The sequence below is a fragment of the Leishmania martiniquensis genome, chromosome 9, assembly GCF_017916325.1.
Source record: "Leishmania martiniquensis isolate LSCM1 chromosome 9, whole genome shotgun sequence".
Taxonomy (NCBI): Eukaryota; Euglenozoa; class Kinetoplastea; order Trypanosomatida; family Trypanosomatidae; genus Leishmania; species Leishmania martiniquensis.
The window spans coordinates 84,850-100,728 of record NC_090144.1 but is presented as its reverse complement, the minus strand read 5'-3'; the positions used below and the strand labels follow the sequence as shown (position 1 = coordinate 100,728).

Genomic DNA, 15,879 nt, shown 5'->3' with positions numbered 1-15,879 from the left:
TACAGCGCTGATGCGTATCTACTGTGCACAGATGCATTTTGTGTGCGTGTGCGTTCGCCGAGGAGGCGCGCAAGAGGTCACAAGGGTGGGTGGGATGAGAAGAAGAAGAGGGCGGGGAGAGGGGGGAGATACGTCGCAGAAGAGCTCTCTGCGGCATCGAGTGATCAGAGGGAGACACTTCACCAACATCAATGTGTGTGCGCGCTCAGCACCATGACCTTGAACTGATGCCAAAGGAGGTGCTGGCATACGCTAGCTTTCACAGACGCTCGCAGAGGCGAGTGAGTCGTATAGGGCGCGAGGCCCCTTTTTTACCTCTTCTATGCCCAACAGAGCCGTCTATGGTTGTCGCTGCATCGCCACGTCATACCGCTGCTTCCGCTGCGGCACCGCTCATCGCCAGAGTCACCGTGGTGGCAGTGACGGACTGCACCACGTCACCGCCGGAGAGAAGGGCGAGGAGCTCCACAAACTGCGCCGGTGCCACTGGCCGCGCTGCCCCGGACTGCTGCTCGTTGAAGACAGAGCGCAACTCCGCCACGGCGACGCTGCGCCGCCCTTGGGTGAAGTAGCGCCGCCTCAGCAGCTCCTCCAGTCGGCGCATGTTTCCCTCTACCGTGTTCTTACCGGGGTCGGCGGCGTGGAACATGTCGAGGTTGATGAGCCCCGTGGTTGGGTCCGTGGCGGACTTCTTCAGAGCGGCGCTGATGATGCGCTTCGCCTCCATCACGTCTTCGATGGTGACCTCGCTGCCGTAGCGCATCTTCGCGCGAGCCTCGGAGAGCCGAATCATGGATTCGAGTTGCCGCAGCGTCGCCGATACCGTGCAACTGCTGCCGCGGGCCTGGCGCAGCTCCACATAGCACCGTGCAAGCTGCTTATGCGACGCCTCTGTCAGCTTTGGAAAGACAGTCTCGCGCGCCAAGGCAATGTACTCGGACAGGATACCGGGCGGCATGTAAGGCGCATCGGGAGGGCCTTGCAAGAACACCTCGCCGTCGAGCTCCATATGCACCTCGACCGACAGCCCGGTCGTCGCATCCACGTGGGTGCTAGTGGCCCCGTCTGCATCGGTCGACGCCACGGTCGGCTGGCCTGCACTGGCTGTGCTGCGCCACTGCGTCTCCCCGTCCTCTTCACTGGAGTTGTCCTCGCTGCCGCTGCCGCCGCCTTGCGGCCGCACACGCCCTGCAGCCGCACCGCCGCCGCTAGTGACGGCGTGCCGAGTGCACGCGCTACTCGAGGTGTCCATGTAGAGCGAAAGGACGTGCGCGGCGAGGCGTCGATCCTCGGCGGCGTCGTGGCAGTCGAGAAGAAGAAAAATGAGATCGAATCGCGAGAGCAGCGTCGGCTCGATTTGAAGGTTCTCCACGACGTTTAGCTGCGGATTCCACTGTGAGTCCTTCGGGTTGGCCGCGGCCAAGATGGACGTGCGGGCGTTGAGCTGCGCAATGATGCCGGCCTTGGCGATGGACAAGGTCTGCTGCTCCATCACCTCGTGCAGCACTGAACGGGTGGCCTCGTTCATCTTGTCGAACTCATCAATGCAGCAGAGGCCACGGTCAGAAAGGACAAGTGCGCCCGGCTCCAGCACCAGCTCCCCCGTGTCACCATCCTGCACGACAAAGGCGGTGAGGCCGACGCTGCTGCTGCCTTTGCCGGAGGTGTACACTCCGCGCGGTGCAATCTCGTGCACTTGCGTGAGCAGCTGTGACTTGGCCACGCCGGGGTCCCCACATAGGAGCACGTTGAGCTCCGAGCGGAAGACAGCACTGTTGCTGCTCGTCGTTGCAGCAGCACCGCCACTGGTGCGCTCGCTGAAGACGAACGTCTTCGCCGTCCCGCCAAAAAGCTGTGCGAGAATGCCTCGCTTCACGTCGTCATGGCCCCAGATGGTGCGGGCGAAAGAGTGGAGGAGCACCTCGTAGATGTCGGGGCGATGGGCAAGGGAGTGAAACATGTCGAGGCGCGCCGTGTCCACCAGCGCCGCACGCGACAGGTCCCCCTCCGCCGTCTTGGTCGTTGCTAACGTGGGCGTGGAGACGTGGTGGGAGGCGCCGGCGGCGAGGGATCCCTTCCTCGGCCCTGCTTCTGCAGTACGGGCCGCGCGCACCAGTTCCATGTGAACGGCGTCGATGTGGGTGGCGAAGATGCTCTTGATGATGCGTGTGTTGGCGTTGAGCCGAATCGGGGTGGACCGGTACACACCGGTGACAACAACTCGGTCGCCCGGCACGACCGCATCTACCATGCTGCCGTAAACGACGACACCGATCGAGATGGGTGTCTCGCCGTCCGCGACGTGCTCCGGCGACTCCTGCACCTTGACGAGCTGCTTGTCCTCGTAGAGCGACAGGTTGTGCTGTAGTTTGAAGGAGTAGAGCTTTCCACAGTGCGCGCAACGGGTCGGCTCAAAGATGCGGCCCTTGTCCCCGCTCACGCTGCGCTCCTGGTACTGACAGCTCCAGCACTGGAAGCAGGCGACCCGAATCTCGGGGATGACCTTCGACACACGAATCACCATACCCCTGATACTCAGCAGCTGCTCGATGTGCTGCGGACTCAATTGCTTCAGCGTCCACATGGAGGGCAGCTTCTTCGCTGCAACGGTAATGAGCACGTCGTCTGCCACTTCGATGCCGTGACGGAGTAGCAGGACGTCACGGTACACTTCTTCCGCTACGACCGACATCATCTGCAGGCACTCAGTCGGGTGGTGCACCGTCTGCACATAGAGCCGCGGTGCCACTCGCTGCAGCCAAGTAAAGTCGACCTCGAGCGTGCTGCGGCCCTGCATGTGCATGCGTACGAGCTCCTTCAGGTAATACTTTTCCTGAAGTGCATAGGTTGTGGTTGCTGCTGCTGCTGCGGCGGCGGCGGTGTCACTGGCAAGCGAGCTGGTGCGACCGCCACTGCCAGCTAGCAGCGGACTGGCCACGCGCAAGCTTGCCGCTTCGACTCCACGGCTCTTGGAGTGAGGCATGCGCCGTGGCGGATCGGACAACACTTGACAGAGCGCAAACGTCTCGAGGTAGCGGCGGAACTCCTCGCGAAACACCTCGACAGCAATGCCAGTGCCCCAAATGTACGCGTACTCCTCTGAGCGCTGCTGGGTCGGCCCGCTGTAGGCTGTCACAGTGACTGCGTCAGACGCTTCTCCGAGCGTGGGTAAGGCAGCAACCGCCCCGTCGGGTGGTGGCGGCGGCGGCGTTGCTGCCGGCCGCCGCGACGGCCGCACCGGCGTCAGGTCAATGAAGCGGCTAGCTGCGTCGTCGCCGTCCATCTGTGAGTGGCGACAGTGGGGTGGGTGGGTGGGAAGGAAGCCGTAGCAGACGCCCGAAGGATGGCACAGTGGGCAAATCCACGCATGCACAGCGACCTCCTCTCGGGGTGTGTGCCGTAGTGAGCGCCGTCGTGTTCACGTCTATGATTTGGGGTGAGGGTGAGAGAGAGCTGTGGATCGGAGAGTACCGGGGCAGAGAAAGGGGTGGTGGTGGGAGGATGAAGAGGGAGGATGTTGATGAGGGGCGCAGCACATACGCCGCCACTGCTTCTTCTTGCGCATGTGTGCCGGCAGACATATGCACCATGAGCCAGGGGAGGGGGTGGGGAGGGGCCGCACAGATTAGCTGTACCGTCGTGGTGCACATTTACTCTTCCTAGTCACACGCGCGCCCACCAGTGCCGATGACGGTGATGCAGAGCTGCTGACCGCCCCCTTGCATGCCCCCCCCCCTTCACTCCATAGAACAGCGCATCAGCACCGTCTTTGCACAGATTACGTTTCCTTCTACCTGTGCCATCTTCTTGCTTCATAAAGGCAGACAAACACACAAGCACAACGCCACTTCATGAAAGAGGCGATGGTGAAATAAGAACGTTGCTTCTTCGGCTCCGCCCTCCCCCTTGCCCGCTTCGATGGCGCGGCTGAGCAGAGATGCCTACTCCAGGTCGACATACAAACACGCATACAAGCGTACACACACAACATACACACGGAGCCACAGCGGGAGTCACCCTCGGGGCTGCCTTCCGCTACATGGGCTGCTCAGTGCTGCATAGAAGGGCGAGATGCGCTGCACCGCCTCCGCTGCCGCTCTGCTGTGTCGATTTCGGCGCAGAACCTTTCTTGCATCGCGCGCAGCGACTCGTACTCCGTCGCCGTTACGGCTGCGTTGCCGCCAAACGCGTTGTAGAACATTTCGTAATCGCTCTGCGTGATGGGCACGTAAAACCAATCCACCGGAGGCCCGTGAACGTGGGGCACCTCCGCCGGCACCTTTACGGTGGCTGGAAATATCGTATGGTGTAGACTCACCCGCTCCCGATCCTCTGGGCGGCAGTAGCAAAGACGATTCACGATGGGGCCCGGCTCCTGCAGGAAGGCGACGCGCTGCAGCCACATGCGCGAGATGTACACCAACGGCGCGGGCGCCACGGTTCCCGTGTGAGGTGGCGCACCAGCCACGGCGCCAGCGGAGTAGGATGACAAAGAAGATGGTGTGTGAGGCTTGTTGGTGCCAAGGTCAGCGACGGCAGCGGCGGCTTGGGCGGCTAGGAAGGGGGAAGAGGACGGAGAGAGGTAGTACCGCGCTTTCCGGCGAAGCTGTTCCGCCTCGTCGGACTCTGGCGCCGCCTGCACGAGGGGCTGCCGGCGGTACAGCAGGATGTACTCGGTATCCGTTGCCACCACGTCATCCGCCTGCTCCATCTCATCGTCGCTTATGTACACCCACGCCTGCCGCTCCTCTGTCGCTTTGTAGAGGAAGACGGTGTAATGGCCGCCGTCGTAGCCGCCGTGGTGATTGACAATGCCGTCTAGCGTGTAGGTGGTGGGGATGTGGCTCATGGGGCTGCTGGCATCGCCCACGCTCAGGTGGTACTGCTGGTGAGGCTCGGCCTCTGCGGGCTCGAGGCAGGGTGGAATGGGCTCGGCGAACGGTGCAGCACTGCTGTGCAGGTAGCGCCGCAGGTCGAGGTACTCCGGGAGCGGTGGCCGCAGGTGGCCCTTCTTGTATGGCGGCTGCCTCGCCTGCGCCTCTGTCAGCGGCCGCCACGAAGCGGGGAAGAAGACGGGGTCTGATTTCTTGCTGTGGAAGAAGCGGCCGACTTCGAAGCGCTTCATGTGGATGAGCAGATACTCCGGCAGCGTGAGAAGTGTCTCCGACTTGGTGGCTTCGCTGGCGGTGCCGCAGGACTCGCAGCGGTATTTATTACACCCGCGCAGCACCTCCGGCTCGAAGTGGATGTCAAGGCACTCGCCCAGCCACAGCGGGTACGGAAAGGGATCCTGGAAGAGTCGCCTCAGCTGCTTCCACGCCGCGACGCACAGGGAGAGGGGATTCCACCAGGTCAGCCGAAAAGGCTTCTTCACCTGCCGCGGCTGCCCATCCCAGTCGACGCGGCGCGGCACGTTCGGGTGCGCCATCGCGTACTGCCGGCGCTGCTTTGCTGTTGGCACATCCAGCAGCAGCCCGTTGAAGGGGCTCACCACGCGCGACACGGCCCGGCAGTTGTGACACTCCACCTGCGACAGCGTATAACCACGGAAGCCGTCTAGCAGTGGGCTGAAGTGCAGCCGCGGGGGCTTGAAGGCGCCCGTGTATGGCTTTCCTTGCCGCTGCTTCGCACGCCGCTCGAGCGCTTCATTCTCGCGGTTCACCTGGTCCATCAGTCGCAGTACGGTGAGGAAGTGCGCACTGTGCGGGCCCGGCAGGAGGGCGTCTGTGCTGGTGGAGGAGAGCAGCGACGGCGGCGAGTACTCCTCGAAGCTGTACGGCTCGCTGCTATTGAGTTGCTGTGGCCCGGCGTCCGGGAGGGGCGGGGCTGCAGTCACCGCCAAGCCGTGTGAGGGGGCCGAGGAGAACGGGTCCAGCCGCCGAGCCATGGCATCTTCTTCAAACGATTGCAGCAGCTGGGCCACCTCCACGTACTGGCCACCTTCCTCCTCCAAGCTGGCAAGGAGGGACGTCATCATCTCGCCCGCGTCTTGCTGGCTTCGACCCTCGAACTGCGGATACACGAGGGCGAGGGAGTCAAGCGCGCGAAGGGGCGAGACCGCCCTCTCACCGGCGACGCATCCCGCCTCCATGCGGGAGAGTAAAGCGGCGAACTCCTCGAAGAGCGCGTGGGTGGCGGCACCGCCTTTCAGGCACAGCTTCGCTGTTGCCGCTGCCGCTGGCATCGGTGCGGCATGTAGGTGGGGGAGCAATTTGTTCTGCGTCCTCCGTGTGAATGGCGAGTGGCGCACTGCATAAACGAGAGCGGGGCAGTTCACGAGGAGCTGCACACCGGCATTGAAGTAGCACGTGTTGCCGAGGTTCTGCAGCGGGCACAGAACCATTGGGTTGAACTCCTCTTCGCGGCTCGCCTGCGCTTCGGCACGCCGCTGAGAAGCACTGGTGTCCTTCCACGTCAGCGCATGCGACACCGCTGCCGCCGTGTAGGTCGTGGCGGCTGTGTTGACGGACGTGGCGATAGGCGAGGTGACGCCGTCGGTGGTTGCGGTGGTGTTTGGGGGCGTCTTGCCGTTGCCACTCGCGGCGACTCTGAGGCTCGCGGTACTGCTGTGACTCTCTCCTGCAACGTCTGCGGGGGCAGTACATGTAGCAGGTACTAAGGCCTTTGCAATTTCTCGCGGCACGCTCACAGCGACACCTGTCATGTCGACAGCATCCAAACCGCACGGCAGCTCGATCGCTTCGTCGAGCTCCACCTCAAAGGACAGCATCGCCTCCTCCTTGAGCGACTGGTGCTGCCGCGCCCGCAACGACGCGGCGGTGGCAGACATGTTCAGGAGCAAAAAAAAGGCGACCAGTGGGTGGCAGTGCGGCGAGGCGCGCACCGCGCATGCAGGAGATGACAGCGAACGCAGACGGAGGAGGAACGCGCACAGATGGCGAAAGGGGTGAGAGTGGGATGGGGTGGGAGAAATGTGCGTGGCCGACCACTACTGCCACGAGGGGCGGCAGCACTAAACAGCACCACCCCCAACTTGGCCTGCGCTGACCCTCTCGCGACCCCCCCTTTTTCTCTCACCTCACGTTGCGGCAAATCAAACGAGCGGACACGCACCACCGGCGAAAACGTAAAGAATAAGAGAGCCCCCCTGCCTCGCCCCACCCCCAGCAGAAGAGAAAGCAAGCGGAGAGAGGGGGAGGGAGGTGGCGCGTGCACACTTGGACTGCAGCGGTTTTTTGCGCACCTGCGCCGATCTGTGGAACAGCAAGGAGGAGGCGCGTAGCCGGACGACGCTAACCGTCCCGCACCTCCACGTGTACACACGAGATAACGATAGAGACAGGGAGAGAGAGAGACACGACGAAACCGCTCTCCGACAGTAACCATACGCGACTGCGCACGGTCAGAACAGGAGAGAGGCGGCGGCGATGGGGAACGAAGGACGGAGGCACCGTGTTGCACCGCACCGTGTCTCGCTGCTGTCTGCCGCCTCCTCGTCTGCTCTAGTCAGCGAGTGCCCCCCCTGCACGTGTGCGTGTGTGTGTGTGTGATTGCAAGTGTATATGCGTGAGAAGGATCGGCTATATATATATATTTAGTGTGGTTACCCCCGTGTGGATTCAGTTGACGAACGGCAATGGCAACGATGGCAATGCTATTGGGCACGACAGAGAGTGCGGGAGTGAGAAAAAAGGGGGGCCGGTGGTAGGTGGTGGTCGCAACGTTTTATCTCTGTGTCTTCGCTCGCTCGAAGGCCTGCACGCATCATCACAGTGAGACAGTTCGTGCAGCAATGACGAGAGGCCGCGGGCAGGCGCCACGCGCGCGGCCAGAGGGCAAGAGTACAGACAGTGAGAACAGAGAGAGAGAGTCAGTGTCGAGGAAGACGAGGGGTGTGCGCAAAGGTGAAAGAAGTGAGAGGGGATCACCACGAAAAAAGTGGGGCGCACCCAACCACAGGCTCGCGAGTGAATGTAGGTGGGCTGCACGGCGCATGAGCACGAGGCGAGCATGTGTATGTGTGAGTGAGGAGGCGGGGAGTGCACCATCGAGGCCTTCTGTGGGCGGGGCGCCCTCACCAAGTTCCCCCGATGCGCGCATATCCGTGTGCCGTCGCGTAGGCTGAGAGGAGGCAGACACGTTGGCGTGTCCGCGGGAGCCGCAGGGGAAGGAGGAGTAGGTCCGGGAAAGTGGGCAGAGACGGGGAGGAAGAAGAACGGCCCGTCACCTACTCTGAAACACGCTCGCGCATAAATAGGCTCGCGCTACTTGCTGGGGGGAGTGCAGAGCCCCCTCAACAACACAGACGACTATTCGCACACACGCACACACGCTTACAGAGGGCAGCGCAACTGAGGGGGAGGGAAATTCGAAAGCCGCTCGTGCGAAGGCTGCATGAGTGCGACGACTTCTCCCCCCCATGTACACCCCTCACAAGAGGTACTTCGCTAAGCTCACGTTCTTCTGGAGCTTCTCTGTCGCCTCCTGCACTGTCTTTGCCGTGATCTCGACTCTCCTGCCTTCGTAATCTTCACAGTTGAAACTGTAAGGGTCCATGACGCGCTCCAGGATTGTGTTGAGACGACGGGCGCCGATGTTCTGACCTTGACTGTTCACTGCGCAGGTCACCCTGGCCAGCTCGCTGATGCCGTCCTCCGTGAAGACGACTTCAATTTTTTCTGTCTTCATCATCTCCACCTGTTGCCGCAGCAAATTGAACTTGGGCTCCGTCAAAATGCGGCGAAAATCGTTCTCGGTCAGCGGCTGCAGTTCTACGCGCACCGGCAGTCGCCCCTGCAGCTCCGCGATCATGTCCGACGTCTTGACCACGTGAAAGGCGCCGGAGCAGATGAAGAGGATGTTGTCCGTTGCAATGACGCTGCCGTCTTTCATGGTAACATTGGAGCCCTCAATCAGCGGCAGTAGGTCTTGCTGCACTCCAGTAGAGCTGACGTCGGCGTTGGCGCTTGACGGCTCGGCTACCACTTTATCAATCTCGTCCACAAAGACAACGCCCTCCTCCTCCGCCAGCGCACGAGCGAGCGTGTTCACAGAAGCTTCGTCGATAAGCTTGTCCAGCGCCTCCTGCGTAGCCAGCGGCACGGCGTCAGCCACCCGCTTTGTTACGGGCATCTTCAGCCTCTTCGGCTCCCCGCCCAGGCCCAACAGCATGCCGACCGACTGCAGATCAATGCCCCCCTCCTTTGGTGCCTTTGCCGGTGCCTGCGGGGCGGTGACGTCGATCGTCACCACGTCGTCCTTGATCGGATCTTCCAGGTAGTGCTCGCGAAAGTACTCGAAGGTGTGCTGCTGCTGAGACTCCTCTGCTTCTGCAGCGCTGTCGTCAGCTACTGCTGCCGCCTCCTCGGCCTTGCCAGCGCTAAGCAGGGAGCGGTCCATCGATCGCATCCGCTGACTCACCGACCAGGCGCTATACACAGTGTCCAGCGCCATATTCAGCGCCTCTGTGTGCCGCTCGGCCTCCAGTGCGCGCCGCGCCTTGAGCTTCGCGTTCGTGTACAAGTCCTCGATGATGCTCTCCACGTCCTTACCCTTGAAGCCAACTTCCGTGTACTTGGTCGCCTCGACCTTGACGAACGGAGCGTCCGTGATGCGCGCCATTCGGCGGGAGATCTCTGTCTTGCCGACGCCGGTCGGACCAATCAGCAGCATATTCTTAGGCACCACTTCCTTCCGCAGCTCGGCGTCGCTGAGCTGCCGGCGACGCCAGCGGTTGCGCAGTGCAATGGCCACAGCTCGCTTTCCTGCGTCCTGTCCAACGATGAAGGCGTCGAGGATTTTTGTAATCGCTCGCGGCGAGAGGTCGTCGAGCTGACTAGCCTTTTCCCTGGTGACCTGCACCACGTCGGGGGACGGCGTGCTGGCGGCCGCAGCCACGCACAGCAGCAGCCGCGTTGGGAAGCGAAACATTCTCGCTCTGCAGCCCAAAAAGCACCACAGACGTGGCGTGTGTGTATATTTGGAAGAGGATAGCACGACTGTGTGTGTGTGTATCAAGGAAGGAGGAGGAGGACGAGGGGAGGGGGATGGGGGCGCGCGTGTGCCACTGCGTGCACAACAGACTGAGGCGTCGCGGCTGATTCCGCCGCCGGAGAGAGGAGGTGTTGATAGGGGGGGGAAAGAGGAAGACGAAGCGCAGCCACCGATCTATTCCCTGTGAGAAGGCTACAAGTCTACCGACGCTGTGAATGACTTGCGCGCACCGAACACACTACGGTGCCCGCCCTCTTCACTTCTTGCGCAGGAGGAGATGGACCTCCTCCTTACAGCCGTAAGCGTCAGTGCGAGGTGACCTTGGCTCGTCCACCAGCGAAAAAGGTCCTCCGAGAGGAGTAAGCCGACGCAGGGTGAGAGAGGGGTGGGGGCATTCAGCTCATGTCCAATCAGGGTCGAGCAGAGGTCCAGGTGCGTACATCGGAGCACGAGTTTCGGTTCGGCATGCTGCTCGCTGCTCGCTACCATGGGCGTGGACGCGCCCGCTGCAAACGAGTCGGGGATGAAAGAGAGCCAACAGCCCTCCAACTCGCGAAAGCCTCTCTTCCCCCCTCCCCCCGCCCTTACAGAGCCACCGGCCGCGCCAGAGCACCTTCAGATTAAAACGGATCGTGTCAACACCTCCATCATGGAGAAAGGCGGGGATGCATGGGTAAGGGAGGAAGGGAGGGAAGGAGATAACGCTGCAGAGGGCTGACATACGCTCACGTCTGACACCGCTGGTCACAGCTGCGCTGCTGCAGCCGACAGCCCGCTGGTGCCATCTTGATTGCCACGTATGGATTGGGCACGGGAATATCCATGCTCCAGGCCAAAGCGCCAGACAACAATGAGACTCGCAGAAAGTCAACCCTACTGAAAAGGCGGAGACGCACACACGCGCAAACACACACACACACACACACACACACGCACACGTACACGCCGACGCAGTCCTCCACAGAAAGAGTGGAAGCCAAACAGGACGACTCCTAAAGAGGCGCAACAGCGCAGCGCATCATCCAAACACTTTTCAGCAGTGAAACAAGAGACCTCTTCACAGCGTGCCCCGGCCCCACCGCCACGAGCAAGCCAGCCACAGCCCACGCGCGCCACCGCAGCTCACCTGCCCCCACCCTCCCCTCCCTGCTGTACCGCCGCAGGATCCTGGCCATCGCGGACGAGCCGTCTGCCGCCGAATCACGCCACGCGCCATCGCCGGCTCTGTTTGCCTTTCCAAACCTCTTCTTTGCGCACCTGCTGCATGATCGGCGCCGGTCAGACTCGGGTGGACAGCACTCCTGGATGCAGGCGGGCCGCGTCCAGCGCCCTGCTCGAGGGCCGATGTGCTGGCCTCTGTCATGCGGGCAGTAGGATGTAGGACTGAGCGCGCGCCGCAAGTGCGCAAGCGCGAAGCCGGCCAGATTCGGGCCGCCGCATTCCTTTATGCGCTGCGGGGGATCCTCACACCGGAGTGTGGAGGGCTCGGTGGTGTGATTCGGCGGGCGCGCGCCACGCTCCAGGCGCCTGCGCCGCCGCAGTGCACCCGGCCGGACGAAAAAAGATGCCACATGCTTCGCATCCATGCACTGCATAGCTGACTGGTATGTGCCTCTTCGCACCTTGCTCGTCTGCCGCTCCTGCGCTCACGGCATCCAGATGTCGTGCTTGGATGCAGTATACGCCATGCTGGCGCACCGACGGCTTAGCGCTTGTCGCCCTGGAGGGCGTGGGGGGGGGCAGCGGAGGGCAGCCAGAGAGAGGGCGGAGGCCGATGCAGCGCAAGCGAGACGTGCGCCATCGCGTCACTGCGCGCACGACCACAGCGGCGCATGGGGCGCAGCGCCGGATCGGCCACACTGCCAGCGCAGTCGCATGCACCACAGCACCTGCGCTCCGTGCCGTCACTGAGAGCCGCCCGCCTTTGCAGGAGTGCACAACACGCGCCGGTGCCCCGCGAGCTGCTCGTCAGGGGGGGCGGCGTCTCCGGGCGCCCCGTAAGCTCAGCATTCGCATTCCTCTGATGTGGAGTGTGGGCTGGTGATCGCCGTACAACAGCTGTTGCAGTGCACGGCATCGTATCTCGCTGGCTTGGGGAGAAGAGGGGGGGGAGGGCGGAGATAATGTCAGCCCGGCGTCCCACGCACGCCGATGGAGAGCGCACTATCGACGCCCAAGAGTGGGAGCGCCAGCGGCGATCAAGAAGCCGCTGGCAGAGACAGAAAGGCGCAAAGGGAATGCGCGTTCGAATTGCACGCCTTTGATGGACGAGGGCCACGGCGAAGGACTGAGGATTGTTGCGTGCGCGGTGGGCAACGACGGCGCCTGCGATGAGCCCTTCTGCTTTGTCTTCTCTACGGTGAACGAGGGCACGCTGAGAGGGGGGAGGCGGAGGAGGAGGGGCTGGCGATGGAAGGTGGGAGCCGACAGCTTTTTGGGGATCAGAGTCGAAAACGCAGCGAAACATTAAGAATACCGCGTTTCTGGCGAGCAGAGCGCGGTGAGGTCCTCTGTTTATGTGCGCGTTGTCTCACTCACTCACTCGTTCACCAGCCCCCCCTCCTCCTCCTACGCATACACACATGCGTGTATGCGAGCCCTAATTCGCGTAGCCTTCGCCGCGATCTGCCACGTGGAGGGCGAGAGGGAGGAAAGGGAGGGAAATCAATTGCACGTGTGAGGGAGAGGGCTAATCGCAGTGTGGTGGTGGTGGTGGTGGGTTGGCCGGCGACGAGCATGTGCGACTGCGCCGCTCAACGCTGAGCCTCTTGTTCAGTTCTCATTGCTTTCTTTCCGTCGGTTAGGCGCAGTGGCGCGGAGGTCCGCTGACCAGAACAACAGCTAGGCACGCCCTCCACTAGAACAAGTCGCTCCCCGTGAGCATTGGGCCGTAACGCCGTGCGATGTGAGTCATGACAATGACGACAAAGCTCACCGTTAGGAAGAACGTCAGCAACGTAGGGCCCACCACGTCATCGTAGCGGATCTTGCGGCGGGCGTAGACACGTCGCGAGCGTGCTTTGAAGCCGACGTACGCATACACCAGCGTGAGGAGGGCGATGACAACCATGACAACGCCCATCAGAACATGGAAGTTATCCTGCCAGAACGGTGAGCTATTGGCGATGTCGTGTGGCAGAAAGAGCCCCTTGCCGAAGCGAATGCTGGCCAGTCCCAGGAGGCCGAACTGCGTGGCGAGTTGCATCCACTTAACCATGTACCGCTCGGACGTCAGCAGTGTTTTGGGGTCGTACTTCTGCGGAACCTTTATCCGCTTGCCTGTCTGCCACGGTATGGTGCCGTGGAACACCTGCGCGGCGGTGTTCTTGCCGTCCTTCGAGTCGTAGCAGAGCGACTCTGTACCGCTTTCCGTGTAGGGGTACAGATGGAAGATGGTGTACGCCATATGGCGCCGATCCACCGGGTACTGCACTACCGGGAAAAGGCCAGGCTGCACCGCCCCTGATGGCCTCCTCACGAGCTTGCCGTCAGCAGCACCGTCCATCGCGCTGAAAGAGGTCGTCTTCGACGCCACTACCGCTGACGTGTTTGCCGAGCTCTCTGTACCGCTGTCAGCCTTGTGCTGGAGGCTGCGCAGAACGCGCTGATAAATCTTGGCGTAGTCCGTACGAGGCAGAAACTGGGCCTCCGACGCGCCCACCGTCTGCGTCAGAGCTGGATTTGTACCGAAGATCACGCGGTCGGCCGTGCGCTCGAAGCAGCCGGCGGCCAGGCCCACCGTCGGGTCCCAGAGATGCACCTCCGGCTTTGTCGAGGCGCGTATGTCGATGTTGAGTTGGTGCATCCAGTAGGGAACCATGTTGATGAAGGAGGTGTGCCCGTACAGGGAGGCGATTCCATGTGCATACTTGCTGAACTTTGGGACGCTCTCCATGTAGCGGCACCCCATCAGCTCTTCAATCCACGGTGCGATGCGCTCGTTTTCTGCGCATTGCAGCTTCACCTCCACCACCGCGTAAGGAAAGTGGGAGACAGGCGCGTCGCCGCCGGTGTAGCGCCAGTGGTGATCGAGCCCAAAGTCTTCGGCAGACATACGCAGATCGGTGTCGATGCTCACACGCACCGTTTGGTCGGCGCCGCGTTGAAAGGCGGCGCGGCCGCACTGCGTGCGAAGAACCGGCTTTAGGTCGTAGGCGTGTATCTTTGAGAGGATCTCCGCTGCGAGGGACTTGAACTTGTCCAACTCCTCCTCGCTCGCGTTTTTACGCTTCAGCTTCTCCACCGCCGGCAGCAGGCTCAGCTGCGCGTGGACGAACGCGTCCACTTCTTTTTCTTTAATGGCGAAGCGGCGCTTGTTACTGCGCTCGCCGCTCCACGCCTCGTGATGCACTTTGATTTCCATGAACACGTTGTCGTCCTCCTGTAGCGCGTTCCAGTCCTCGGCGTACGTGTCCGAGTACCACCGCATGCGGATCAGCGTGCTCCCCTCAATGCGCTCTAGGCGGCGGTGGTAAAACAGAAATTTGTTGTTGTCGTAGTAGACGGAGCTGATGGGTGAGAAGAGCCGGAACGGGACCCCCTTTTCTTTGCTCTTCTCGTACGTGTCCTGGAAGGTGCTGAGTGGCAGATGCGGGATGATGCGTGCAATGACAAAGGGGAGGTCCTGCAGGTGCACCCAGTACTTGACCGAGCGGCGGTCAAACACCTGCGAGCCCTCGGCACCGGAGGGGATGCTCAGCTTCTCCTTGGCAGATATGCGCGCTTCCGTCTGCTTGACGCAGTCGTAGACGCGCGAGAGGAGGCAGAAGATCTCCTCGACGGAGATTTGGTCATAATCGTACTCGATGTAGATGTTCTTCCAGCGATCGCCGGTCGGACCCAGCACCGCGTAACGGTACATTCGGCCGATGATGTGCTCGATGGTGTCCGTGTTGAGGTTGCGGCACTCGACAAAGCGGAGCAGCTCGTGCACGACCGCATCCGCTATGAGGCGCGCCTCGCGCGGCAGCAGGCGCTTACCTGTGCCCTTTGGTACGTTGCACAGGGTGATGCTGCGGTTCGTTAGGAGCTCTTCCTCTGTCAGATACTTGGAGCAGTCGTACAGGCGCAGTGACACCTGCAGCAGCTCCGCCTGCTTGCACTTGCACCACTCGTACACTCGCATCTTCTGCTCTAGCAGAGAGGCGTAGAGCTCGTCTGGGGTTGACGGGTTGGCGATGTTTTCCTTCATCCGGTGGAGGATGTCCTTGGTCGCCTTGTAGTCCACGTAGGCGCCCTGGTCCCGGAAGTCCGGGTACATGGCACTACGCCATGCTTTGCTGTACGGCATGACGGCCGCGTGGCGTTGGTCTGTATGGGAATGTGGAAACGATGTGTGTGTGTGAGGGGGGAAGTTAGAAGCGGTGCGTGCGCAAGTGTCGGCGCCTTTGACAGTCTGTCTTCCCTATTTCCTTCTTTACGGCTCACAACCTGGGCGTCTTTCTCACACACACTCTCTCTGTATGCGCGCGTGTCTGTGTGTGCGGGGAGGGGAATGGAATGGGGTCGGCGCTGCTCGTGCAGCGTATTACCCCACTAAGCGCCCTTCTTTTCTTCTTTGCGGAGGAATAGAGGGAGAGCGAATGGTGTGTGGGTGATCTATGTACATGTCTGCATTTACGTCGCGCAACCTTCGTGGCCGCTCTTGCGCGGCACATGCACAGGCGTGGAGAGGGATGCAGTGGAGAGTCACACCAGCAGCGGCTGTAAGGTCACTGCGGGTGGCAACGCTAGCGACGACGGCTACTGCAGAAGAAGGGAGTGCGGCAGCATGGCATGAGAGGCAGCAGAGTGCACCCCCTCCACACACGCATACCCGCAGGAGCTCACGTCTCCGCACAAGAGACGCTACACAGAAAACGACGGTCTTTCTTAAGGTGTCGTTCCGCATGCGCAGTTGCCTGCTATCCCACACCCGAACCGACG

General features: G+C 61.8%; 4 protein-coding genes across 4 annotated transcripts; all 4 read right to left on the bottom strand.

The window, feature by feature from the left end:
* Positions 1–364: 364 nt before the first annotated feature.
* On the bottom strand, positions 365–3,283 carry LSCM1_07542 (uncharacterized protein; the record flags this gene model as incomplete). The annotated part of the gene is made up of 1 exon (XM_067324909.1): positions 365–3,283. One exon carries the CDS (start codon positions 3,281–3,283, stop codon positions 365–367), a length of 2,919 nt encoding a protein of 972 aa, XP_067180754.1.
* A 765-nt stretch (positions 3,284–4,048) lies between these two features.
* On the bottom strand, positions 4,049–6,790 carry LSCM1_07541 (uncharacterized protein; the record flags this gene model as incomplete). The annotated part of the gene is made up of 1 exon (XM_067324908.1): positions 4,049–6,790. One exon carries the CDS (start codon positions 6,788–6,790, stop codon positions 4,049–4,051), a length of 2,742 nt encoding a protein of 913 aa, XP_067180753.1.
* A 1,601-nt stretch (positions 6,791–8,391) lies between these two features.
* On the bottom strand, positions 8,392–9,891 carry LSCM1_07540 (uncharacterized protein; the record flags this gene model as incomplete). The annotated part of the gene is made up of 1 exon (XM_067324907.1): positions 8,392–9,891. One exon carries the CDS (start codon positions 9,889–9,891, stop codon positions 8,392–8,394), a length of 1,500 nt encoding a protein of 499 aa, XP_067180752.1.
* Positions 9,892–12,811: 2,920 nt separating this feature from the next.
* On the bottom strand, positions 12,812–15,244 carry LSCM1_07539 (uncharacterized protein; the record flags this gene model as incomplete). The annotated part of the gene is made up of 1 exon (XM_067324906.1): positions 12,812–15,244. One exon carries the CDS (start codon positions 15,242–15,244, stop codon positions 12,812–12,814), a length of 2,433 nt encoding a protein of 810 aa, XP_067180751.1.
* Between the last annotated feature and the right edge of the window lie 635 nt (positions 15,245–15,879).